Below are 13181 nucleotides of genomic sequence, written 5' to 3' on the forward strand. Positions count from 1 at the left end.
ATTTGGCTCAAAGCTGGTTCAATTTGTTGGTTGTGATAGTTACTGGCCAAACGAATCGATTTCAGCTATGCCCGTTCCCAGTTTTCGGTTACGGAATTCCCGGAAATAGTGGTCAAAAACTCAGAAATCGGAACTTTTCAGAGACGACTGAGTAGATTTTCACATATTCATACTCCAATGAAAGGTATTATGATCTCATAGACCGCTATTGACTGTTCTTCGGGCGAGACTACCGGAAACAACAGGGTGAAGTGTGTGTAAAATTTATACCGTCATGTAGAGCTAAAATACAAAAGAAAACGAAGTATTCCTATATATTTCACCCAAAACATTTTAAAAATTGAAAAGGTTATTTTACTGTATACTCAAACAAACTTTTTTGTTCTTATTCAAGATTCAAATAAAATTTTTTTTTCTAAGAATCTCTAAGTAATATTTGTGATATCGTGAGTTATATGAGAAAGGCATCATTACACCACCAGGTGGATTGAAAAAGGTTTTTATTCAAGTTTATCTTTTCTCATTCTTTCACGAGTGAATCTTTTGAAAACTGATGAAGTGATACATCATTTATTTTGCCTAGTTATAGTTTGAAACAACTTTCTCGATAAGTGTTAAAATTTTTATGTGGATTAAATTTATGTTTTCTTTATGGGATGTTATTCGAAAAAATAAAAAAAAAGAGGATAAGTTTTCAGCATCCGTAGGTTATCAAAGTATGTTTAGATTAGTCATATCATTGCACCTGTTGCTCTGCACTGTTTCTACAAATCGATTTGAACGGATAAAATCATGTATTCACAATAAAATTCGAAGTCGTTTCAAACTTCCAGTTCATCGATTTTCGTTACAAACTATTACAAAATAGGTATTTTCGGAACGTTTGATGAGTAGATGTCACAAAACGAAGTTTTAAGTATTTTTTTCACACACTTAAATGCAAATGAAAGGTCTCATACAAACTTATTGAATTTCATTCGGATGCATCTTCCGGTTCCGGAATGACAAGATGATATGAACTAAAAAATTAATATTATGTCAGTAGCTGTTTTCGTAAATGACTCAACCGATGTATACCATCTTAGATGCAACTAAGATGATACCAAAAGGTTTTCCTGATTTTATTCAGATCCAACTTTCGGTTCCGAAGATAGGATGCTTAGAGTAAAAATGTCAATTTCATGAGCATTTTTTTTTCATAAGTAGCCATGCTATGAGTCGAGAATTCTTTAAATCGGTTAATAAATTTATCTAGTTTACAGATGAAGATAGTTTGAGGCCAAATAAACTCATATCAGATTTTCATAAAAACAATCGCAAATGAACAGGTCTGATAGTTCTATAGAATAGTCCGACTTCCGGTTCTAACATTACAAGGTGATAAGTTTCCGAATTTCAAACCGTCATGGAAAATCATAAAATATCTTCTAAGATGTGCTCGAAACTGTTCCAATTCGTAGGTCATGTTAGTTTGTGATCATACGAGCTGTTTTATTAATATCGTCTATTTATACTTTAACCTTTTGATTGTCTTTAGTTATAAAACATTGGAAATTCATTGCTCCGAATTTCACTATACCGGATAAAGATTTTGGTTCCGGAAATTGTGGTCCAAATCTTTAATATGGAGTTCACTCTGCTACTAAAGCAGAAGCCGATAGTACCCAGTCAACGCCGTTCTATTGACCAAATGTCATCATACGCTCACGGGGAGGCATGAGATAGGAGCTTGTGAACACTTAGTTATCTAACCTTTTGATGACCATCATTGAGTATAACTAACGCTCGTATTCGTACTGGATTTTAGAGTATTGTACTGCATTTTCGACCCAAAAACTGCGTACTTTTTTTACCCTTAAATGTACTGTATTTTAATTTTCACATTGGACAAAAATATAAATACAGTATTTAAAATAATTAACACATCAAACATCAATTTATTGTAAAATAAAACGTCAGAAAGAACAGTGACAACAGGTATCGAGTATAAATACATGTAAACAGCAAACAGAATTTTCTCTTTTTTTATTTTTGCCTTTCTCATATAGAAAGGTTATGCAATCACTTGAAAAACCGACTAGTGAAAATTGGCCCGGAGGGCCAAGTGTCATATACCATTCAACTCAGTTCATCGAGCTGAGCAATGTCTGTGTGTGTGTGTGTGTGTGTGTGTGTGTATGTATGTGTGTGTGTGTGTGTGTATGTGTCAAATAATCTCACTAGGTTTTCTCGGAGATGGCTGAACCGATTTTGACAAACTAGGATTCAAATGAAAGGTCTCGTGGTCCCATACGGAATTCCTGAATTTCATCCAGATCCGACTTCCGGTTCCGGAATTATAGGGTAAAGTGTGTTCAATATTGTACACCGTCACTTAAACCGGCGAAGCAAAAAACGTAAAAATTTTTCTAAACTGGTCTCAAAACTACACAAATCGATAGTCATTATCAGTAGGCAACTAAACAAACCGATTCCGGCTATCCTGGTTCCCGGTATCCGGTTCCGGAAGTACCAGAAATAGAGGTCATATATACCAAAATGGATCTCACTCACTTTTCTCAGCGATGGTTTGACCGATTACCACAAACTTAGATTCAAATGAAAGGTCTTCCTGTCCTATACGGAATTTCTGAATTTCATCCGGATCCGACTTCCGGTTCCGGAATTATAGGGTAAAGTGTGTTCAATATTGTACACCGTCACTTAAACCGGCAAAACAAAATACGTGAAAATTTTTCTAAACTGGTCTCAAAACTACACAAATCGATAGTCATTATCAGTAGGCAACTAAACAAACCGATTCCGGCTATCCTGGTTCCCGGTATCCGGTTCCGAAAGTACCGGAAATAGTGGTCATATATACCAAAATGGATCTCACTCACTTTTGTCAGCGATAGTTTGACCAATTTTCACAAACTTAGATTCAAATGAAAGGTCTCCCGGTCCCATACGAAATTCCTGAATTTCATCCGGATACGACTTCCGAATCCGGAGTTATAGGGTGCGTATTAGAAGAGTTTGTGTGTCATGTTAGTTGGTGGCCGTACGAACCGACTTCGATTATACTGGTTCTTGAATTCCGGTGCCGGAAGTGCATATAATAGTGAACCCATTTCGTTTTCTTAAGGATGGCTTACGCAATCAAAGCACTGTTTTATTCTGAATGTTATGCATAAACAATCACTTGGTTTCTTTCAAAAATCGAAGAGAAAATGTTTGAATAGAATACCACAATATTATATGTACATGAGAAAGGCATCATCACACCACTAGGTGGATTAAAACAGGTTTTTATCATGGTTTTTTCATTACTCATTCTTGTTCAGAGCACGATACAACAATGTTGCTAAATTTTGTTGATTTAAAAAAAGAAAAATTTCTCTGCTAAAACGAAAGACTACACTAAACCAAAACCATCATTAAAAATACCTGTTTTTAAAAAAAATGGTGAAGTTCTGTGCAAAAAAAAATCTGTTTTAATCCACCTAGTGGTGTAATGATGCCTTTCTCATACACTGAGGTCTTTTTTTATGCGATCTTTTTTATGCGGTTTTTCAGAGTTATGCGGTTTTTATGCGAATTTTCAGAGTTATGCGGTTTCCCTTCTGCGGTCTTTTTTTATGCGAAGTTTCAGAGTTATGTGCTTTTTGTTTTATGCGAAGTTTCAGAGTTATGCGGATTTTTTTTTTGTGCGAATTTTCAGAGTTATGCGGTTTTTTTTATGCGGTACGTAAATTCGCATAAAAAAAGAGTTCAGTGTATTACTCATAACATCAAAAATATTACTGTGGAATTCGCAAAAACAAACAACTCTACAAATCCTGTTTACCCTGTAGTTCCAGAACCGGAAGTAGGAATTTGGTCATCTTCAAGAAAAGTGAGTCAGATCCTTTTTGCAGTTTTTAATCCCCATTTCCAATTCTTCCGAAACCGGATTCAGATGAACGGAATAGCCGAAGGTGGTTTGTTTTCCAGCAACAAATATGACCTAAAAATTGGAACAGTTTTGAACCTAGTTAAACCTAGACTTACTATCCAAAAAAATTTGAATTTTACAGGTTACTTAATCCCTCATACGATGTAATTCATAAAGACCTAATTTGTCAAATGACGGAAAATTTTATTTGTATTGACTTAATGCTAGATGAGCTTGAATTTTACTGTGCTAGCAGGTGCGACTGTATGAATTTGAATGCACCTTTTACCAGCCAAGCAGATGCATGCTTCTGTGGCTCAGTCGATTAACAGACGTACTTGCGATCCAATGATTGTCGGTTCAAGTCACTGCGGTTGCTATCAGTATTCTTTTTTTTTATTTCAATGAATTTCAGGTCATGGAGTTTTAGACACAATATTAAACGTTCTTAAACGTAAATTTGCGTGAAATGCGACGCTCCATTTATGCGCATCTAATAATATGTAAAATCACAGGATTTTTTTTAAGTGTGTATCTCATACTCTATTTCTATTAATTCAATTAAACGAAATCTAACAAACGAAGCGAACCTACGTTTTTGTTACTTCTGCATATGTAAGTCAAGCTAAACAGCATGAATCAGCAGCATAAAACAGCTAGTAAGATTATTGTTTTTATTATTATTACTATTATTATTATTATTGACATCACTACACCACCGGTACGACATTACTGCACTACCGGATGTGAAATTACATTTTTTTGCAAATAAATTTTACCAATGTTACACACTAGTAGCAAATATTTGTAATCGTTTCGATTTCTTCATAGCGTGAACGAAATAAAACAAAGCACGCATCGTTTGTTTTGTGTTTTCTTCTTCTTTTGGTGTGGTACATATTGTCATTCTATTTAGCGAACTTTGACACTCATCGCCTTGTAACTGCGGAACCGGAAGTCGGATCCGAATGAAATTTAACAGTAGCTTTAAATATAATATAAGCTTTAATTCAAATCAAGATACGTAAAAATCGGTTCAAGCATCGCAGAGAAATCGAAGTAAATTTTATTTTTTAAGTTTTTCTGCACCACTATCGGTGCTTCCGGAACAGGAAAAGAGGGGACCAGTAGTGCCGAATTAAGTTTTTATGCCCACAAACTAACAAGCTCTGCAAACTAGAATAAGTCATCAGACATTTTTATGGGATTTGTACCTATTTTTGACCATCGTTTGTGAAAAAATACTCATGAAATTGGTAATTTTCCACTTATCACGCTTTAGTTCCACTTATCACGCTTTAGTTCCAGATTATTATTTGCTTTTGTTTTTTATTCACTATATGCACTGTTTTTCGTCAAAAAAAAAATACGGGTGTTAAGTATACCGCTAGTATATCCAAAAGTGACAACAATCTCAAATCAGCGTACATTGCCCAGTCCTGTTCTCTTCTTTTAACATTGGTAGTCTTCTTCCCATCTGTTCCTAGTTGAGTAGGGGAAGATGTTCGGTTGCCGGCACCTTTTGACAGAAAGCAGATAGCGTCATTCCGACAAATGTCATGTGTGTGTGTAATAGCAGCACGTTCTTTTTGTGCCGAATACTAAAGCAAAAATACGATTGTACTTTTTGCTGCGCTTGAAACAAATTTGAATTGCGTGAAAATCAACACAAAAATTTTTTATGACTTTTTTATATTAAGGTAGCGCTTCGCCGTGGTCACGGGAGTTCGCTGCCTATCCCGGGGTTTCACGCACTTTACCCAAAATTGTGAGAAAACGAAGAAGAAAATAGAAATTCCAAGAACATACGATTCTAGATGATTAATTTTTCTATCGATTCATATATAAATTGTGCCTGATAAACGTTTTTATCGAAAGATTTCGTGCGAGTTTTAAAAATTAAATGAGTTTTTCCTTATTCTTTCGCACGCACACAATGTCAACGCATGCATTGGGGTGTGTAAAATGGCACATGCGGTAGACGCTAAGAACATTTCTTTTGTTTTCGTTGTCCGTTCTCTCTGCGTAAACGTTGAATATAGATGAGTAGAAAATGTAACTAAGTGTTGCTACTTTCTAAAATAATTTCTATTCATGTTTCAGTAGAACCAGAAATCAGTAATGATTTTCATCGCTACTAGCTTTGACGCTTTGTTGAAAACGTAGCACATCCCTACATATGCGAGTTTTTTATAGCGAGAAAAGGAAAAAAAGAAAACAAAATGTTTAACAAAACTCGCACGAAATCTCGCGAAAGAAAAGCTTTCTAGCTGGTATTTTTCGCCAAATGCATAGTAAGATCATTTACCTACAATCGTATGTTTTTGATTTTTCGTGAATCGGGCTAGTATTGGAGAAATTTGCAATTTTGCGTGAAATTTCGGCGACAAAGCAAGAGGAAGCAGTGAGTTGTCTCGCTTCGACCTGACCACGGCGAAGCGCCACCTTAAATCATAAATTGATTTATTGCGTGATTTAATACCTGGTGCTATCAAAATTTTCGCAATCAAAGTTTTTTTTCGTCATTTTCAAAATGTCTACAGATTTCGGTTACCGGCACCCCATTTTTTTCGACAAATCGCGAAAAATTGTCAGTGATATGCAGAGATGCCAAATCTGCAAATTTGACTGTAAATTATCAATTTTTTTAGTTAACATGTAAAACTTTTTTCGTCTAAGGACTTTTCACAGACTTTTGAAACTTCGATTGTTTGCAGACATTCGTCAGAAGTTACAGACTTTAGAAAAGTGGCGCGATCTTTTTTGCTAACTAAAATTATTGCCTACTAAAATTATTTTATTACCTGGCATCTCTGGTGATATGCAACACGTGGACAATTTGACGATCATCGTCCTTAATGCTGCCTACCCGAGATCGCTTCTCAACCCGCCGGTAGTTGAGTGGTTTCCCAAGTAGCAAATGTAACTTATTGAGCTTTCAAGATGTTTTACAATTGATTTAGAAATGTTATTTATGTTAGATATGTTTGGAAATATATATTAAAATTAGTTGTGCAACTTATCACTGTTAAGTTTCACAATACTACCGAAAAAATCACTGCACGGAACGATCGAAATTAGCTCTGCCCCTAATTCGTATGACTGTTTTTGAATTAGTTGATTTTAACAACAAAATTTCCAAAATAACTATAAAACTAGTAAAAATTGAGAATTTGCTTTGCTGAAAAACACTCTTATTTTCAGAGACTGTGTTTAGTTGGCGAATATCCTGGACACAAACCAGCAATATTTCAATCCAACACGAAATTCTCATTGACAACTAATTTTGTTATTAAAATCAGAAAATTTGTTTCTTTTTATCTATCACCATCATTATTGAAGGACAGCACAAAGAAAACAAAAATGAAATTAGTTTTATCAACAAGTTTATTAGCCAAAAACTCATGAGAAGTGTCAAAGCAAAACAATCCATTAAAAAGCTAAAAGGGACAGCCTTGTTGAAACTGCTTGCAAATTGTTTCGATGTTTTTCGCATGTGTTACGATATATCCATATATAAATTTCTAAACCGATATGTAAATATGACGTAAACTCTTAGTGGAAAGTGTATTTATTCAGAATTTGTGCGTATTTTAAGCGATTGTGCGTAATAATGTTTTTACGCACAATTACACATTAGTTTGATCAAAATCATCTGAGAATTTTAAAGAATGTTTGAATACACGTATTCTAAACACCGTTCCGATTATTCTCATTAAAAATAATAGACTGTTATTTTCACAAAAATTTGTGTACAATCATCAAAACCCGTTAATTTAAAGGCGCTTGAAAATTTCGGGCGTACGAATACATGTTTCACCATAACAAATGTAGTTCGTTGTCTATTTTTCATATACAAAAACACAAAAGATCAATTCTACAATATGTAGCATTATCATTTTTCATGTGCAGATTATTTTACAAGATCCATGTTTGTGTTGAGAGCAGTTGTATTGAAAATCAAATGTGAAACTTATTTATTAGAAATTATGTTTGTTATGTTTTTGTAAACGTCATTGTTTACATTACGTAGTAGATTGCACTTGTTTCACAATTGTTTTTTCGCTGATTTTATTACAACCTTTTTGATGGGATCAACGCATGAGTTTTTGTATCAGTTGCACAATGTTCGTAATAACGGATGAACTTGAAAGTATGTTGCACAACACAGAAAAATTGCGCTTTTTCCATAACACAACAGTTACTAGAATAGTGGTATAAACTAACTTGATAAATTGTACAATCAGTAGAAATATACAGGACAGCAACTTAACATGCTACTTGGGTTATATTACTCATAAATCACTAATCATGATAAAGAGATAAGTCTTGAATCTCATGCAAGCGGCTTTGGACAATGAATTTACACTCGTCCCAATTCAATTTGAAAAGATATTCATAACAAGTTAATTAGAATAATCGTAAGTAGGACTAAACTCCTCTTTTTATGGTTTCCATGAACTAGTATTCAATCTTAATAAGGATATTAGTATAACTGTGTGTGTGTGTAGAGTCAACGGTTGCCACTCAGTTCACCAGTTAGCTGCAAAGATTATCATCACAGGTCAATATTCCGTAAAGGGATTATGGAACAAACTTCTTTTAGTTGGCTTCCACTTCGGAACATAGTCTTTAATGGTTCCCTAATATCATGCATGCCGCAACTGCCCAGTGTTTTTCATTTACTATCCACTAGGAAGCGTTAGCAGAACAATTTTCAGCTGTACTTAAAAAGCTGTGCTTAACCCGTAAAACTATCAATCATTTGTTGCTACAATTCCAAGAACCGATTCGATGGTTAATTGAATTTTCAATGTTTCTATCTTTGCAGTTCGAAGCCGAGTCCCGTTTAGATTACAACTCGTCATCCAAGCCGACCGAGCTGCAACGTACGACGAAACTGGTGCAACAGTTGGAAAACGTCGAGAGCGAATACGAAACCATAATCAACAAGCTGCCCCGGGATTGCACCCAAATCGAACGAATGAAAGCTCGGGGTGAAAGCGGTCAAAGTGGCGAAGGAAATCTTTATCTGATTGCCCCGACTGGTCAGCATCATCCTTTGATGACACAGTGTTTCAACGAATGGACCACAATCCAGCGACGCCAGGACGGTTCGGTGGACTTTAATCGCTCCTGGGAAGACTACGCCAATGGCTTCGGAACACCGGCGGGGGAGTTTTGGATCGGTAACCAAGCATTGCACCATCTTACTAACGACAATTGCTCGATGCTTCGGATCGTGATGCAGGATATCTACGATAATACCTGGTTTGCGGATTACGATGCATTCAGAATTGGCTCCCGGGAGGATGGATTCCGCTTGGAGCTGGCCGGATACGATGGGAACGCTTCGGATGCCTTCGAGTACCAGAACCACATGCAATTTTCTGCCATCGACGTCGATCGGGATATCTCGAACACACATTGTGCTGGCAATTACGAAGGAGGCTGGTGGTTTTCCCACTGTCAGCACGCCAATCTGAACGGTCGGTACAATCTGGGTCTGACATGGTTCGATGCTTCTCGCAACGAATGGATAGCGGTCAAGTCCAGCCATATGATGATTGCCCGGCGGCCACAGTGCACCCTCGCCGGCGACCGAGAACGGGCGGAGGAAGGTGCGCAAAGTCCAATAATTGCGGAACCATTCTCGTCCGCACCGATGGCAGCGATTTCGCAACATGAAACTACCTTACTGACCACATTATCGCCCCAGCGGTCAGCCGATTCTGGAGTCTAGAAGTTTGAAGAAAAGCAGAATGTAAAATAACCATAGGATATGCACTGATTCTCTTTGGTTTGTAAATTACTTACTAGGAAGGACCAGCGGCGGAAACGGTTTTATGTTGCAACATGTGTATGTGTGTGTTTGTAAGTATGCTTGTACAGCAGTAGGGATAGCATCATATCAGTTCCGAGATGTAGTAGCTCATCTCTGAGGTTAGCCAACCGCAGGTCAACATTGATCCTTGAAACTAAATCGGTTCTCGTTGTCCCCACTCAAGCACTCACAGTAACCTCAACACTGTTTAACTTTTTTGTTCATCCTCAAATGCCCAGTCCCCGAAGATTATGCTATTCGATGTTTCGGCTAGCACAAAACCATACGCAATTCCGGCTCTCCAGTGGCCAATTAATTTTGTCAGTCTAAGTACTTTAAATTGCCATCAAAAAAGGTTATTAGTCTTTTCGGTGGCAAAGTAGCTTCTCCCTTTCATCTATCTCTGCATCCTACCAAACGGCACACAGCGACGGAACACTCCGTGCTCGGATGGGATCCCCACTCACCCAGAGAGGAAGAAAATTTATTCTGACTGATTACTTTTTTATGGCTGTTACATCCTTGTTTTCTGAAATCCTGCGGCGGAAAATTTTACGATTCCGCTGCAGTGCGTTCGATTCGATGATTCTTTTCCTCAATTAGAATATATGTTGTTCGGAATCATTTTGTAACGAACTGCGCTTGGTAGCCCCGTGTGGAACGAAAACATCGCCGCCGTATTGACGCAACTCATAAAATATGGAGTGTTTTAGGTTCGTCGTAATCGTAACGTTCTATTTAACTTTATCGTTATTTATTTGAATATATACTTTCCAATTTATTCGCATCTTAAATCCAATCACTGTTCACTTATTAAAGTACCATTTCAAAAACTGGCATCCTGATACGTTGTAAACTATGAAAGTAGTAGATAATATGCTTTGCTTGGATGGTCTATTTGAAAATTTGTATTGAAAGAATTTATAATCCAGCTTGGACATGTTAGACTGGAAATACTATTTCATCTAATGGAGACGCTGGGTGACTCATTTCCCTTATACCTGAAGCCACATACCCAGCATCCTCATGTGTAGCAAGCGGAATGTTGAAATAATTCAGGCATCTGTCAGTTTTGTTAGTGACCAGTGAATCATTTTATTATTGTGGAAAGCACTCAACCTATAATATTTTCTCTCTCTCTCTAGAATGGTTTCCGATGCTAGTGACTAAGACAAAAAAGCAGCTTCAAATATGTTTAAAAAAAACTCTAGCTTGGCTTTCTCGAATTGACAGTTTTTATGGAACCGTGTCGACTATCTCAAAGAGATTTCAATGCCCAAAAAAATGTGGTCAATCTTTCTGCTGAATTGCCTCTCAAATAAAGTAAGGTCCAACACAGGATAGTCTTCTTAAATTCTATATTTCATTGCCATCTGTAAACCTAAACTCCAAGTGAACACTTTTGAGTACATCAAAAAAGTACCGGAAAGTGATGGTTCGCAGTTTATTAATCTGCCGAAGAAAAACAAAACTAATGAAATAACACCTAAAACCAAAGAAATTTGTCTTTCAAAGCAAAGAGTAAATGTTGAAGTTCAGTTAGTGGGTGTGGAAATTGAAATTCCGAAGGTACCCCTAAGTGTTTTTATTTAACGAAAAAAAAATATTATTTTATGACCTCTCAACTCAATAGAAATAAAAATATGTAACATTCAACTAATGTTCAAAAACAAAGTTAATGGAAGAAAAAAAAAATACATATAAATCGAACTGAAGGACTGATATGTATTCGCGCATAATTTCATTCATTTTCATCTGTAAGGTAGAAAATTCCTCACATATCAGATAAAAAGCAAAATAAAATGAAATTTTAAACATAAAATGTAAATATAGGAGATGCATCTTAATATAACAAAAATCATTATTTATAGTATTCGAACGAATTGTAGCCTAAGTTAAGTTTAAGGTACTCAAGACCCCGTTGGTTTTAGTACAATCAAAGCGGAAGTTTCGCTCGTTCCCGAATGAAGCAAAATGGTCCTGATGAAACATAGGAAGAGATTATGAATTTCATTATTTGTAGTTGCTAAGGAAATGTTATGCTTGACATTCTGCTGCTAAATCGAAACGATGTGTGAAATTAGATAGGTATGTAGCGCTAACTGGAAACACCCGAGTCATGATTTTGTACATAGTTTTAGGTATTATTATCGTCATCAACTAGAATTTGGCAAAGAATGCAAGTCACTTTAAGGTTATAGTTGCTAACTTGAGGTAATAAATATAAAGAAAAGAACGAGAATTTATTCATGCAAATGAAAAGATATATTTAAACTTCATTACGAACCAAGTGGAACACTTCTATGAGTTTTAATGGATGAAAAATTGCAACAATAAAATATATATGACTTTTATACGAAACCAGCTGTTCTTTGTTATAGAAAGAAACCCCAATGACAAATCTTCTAAATGAACTTTCAACAAACAACAAAGGTAGGTTGGAATTCGCTCGTTATAAAATGGCTAATCTAGATCTATTGAATTTAAAGTGCTAGGTTCAACTGTTTTCTTCCAATCCCGCCTACAACGATAATTATCCAAGCAGTATGTTCCTATTGTTACCAGGTACCTATCGGTATGAAGTGAGGGGTTTTTTTTATTAAAATGAGCACTGATTTTGAATAGTGAACATTTAAAAAAGTATTCAAAGTTTTGACTATTGCTTCCTACACATACTGACCACCAGAGCCGTAGTGAGCATTTCTGGCGCCCGAGGCGAACTTAAAAAGCGTCGTCCCCCCATCAGTTTTTCAACAAAACACCATGAAGACGAACACACATTACTTCATTTTTCTGTAAGGTTATCTCAAGTTACATTCTCAATTTTAGTAGCGTGCAAGCGTTCTGAAAGTGAAACATAAAATTCAATCGTATTTCCTCCTTTTTTGTATTCTGAAATTTATTTGATGGTAATAATGCAAATTACACTTAACCTAACAAATGTGTCATAGATATACTTTAAACCAGTCCCGTACCCAGGATTTCGTTTCGGGAGGGGCCCACAATATGAAATAATGCATATAACTGATGATTCTTGTGCCTTTAGTATTTTTTGTTTTGTTTTTTTTAAGAGTGAGTTCAAGTAGCAATCAGTTCATTTTCACATCTCATCCGAGTCAGTCGATAAAACAAAACCGCTTACGTTCGGGACAGAAGAAACCAAGTACAGTATTGTGTAGTGAATAATAGAACGATCTCGATATGAGTGAACCAAACGAACAAAAGCTACCGCCGACACGTAAGAATACAATTGTTGTTGACTTCAGGCAGTGCAAAATTCGACCTTCGATACGAGAACTTGAAGGTTTGCTTATGAAACAAATGCATCTTGAAATTAAACGTGTGCGTTTACTTCAATGCAATAAGACAAATAATGTTGTTTACATCCAGTTTTATAAAGAGTTGGAGCAATTCAATTCGCAAAAGACAATAACAATGTGC

At 36.1% G+C, this 13181-nt stretch overlaps 1 protein-coding gene across 1 annotated transcript in view; it reads left to right on the forward strand.

The window, feature by feature from the left end:
- The window catches only part of LOC131433705 (protein scabrous), a 130205-nt gene extending 118104 nt beyond the window's left edge, over positions 1 to 12101 (forward strand). The window contains exon 4 of the mRNA XM_058600245.1: positions 8748 to 12101. Coding sequence (XP_058456228.1) covers positions 8748 to 9659 — 912 coding nt within the window. The 3' untranslated portion in view covers positions 9660 to 12101. The remainder of the gene's footprint in view (positions 1 to 8747) is intronic.
- The last annotated feature ends 1080 nt before the right edge of the window (positions 12102 to 13181 follow it).

This window comes from Malaya genurostris, chromosome 3, assembly GCF_030247185.1.
Source record: "Malaya genurostris strain Urasoe2022 chromosome 3, Malgen_1.1, whole genome shotgun sequence".
Classification (NCBI taxonomy): Eukaryota; Metazoa; Arthropoda; class Insecta; order Diptera; family Culicidae; genus Malaya; species Malaya genurostris.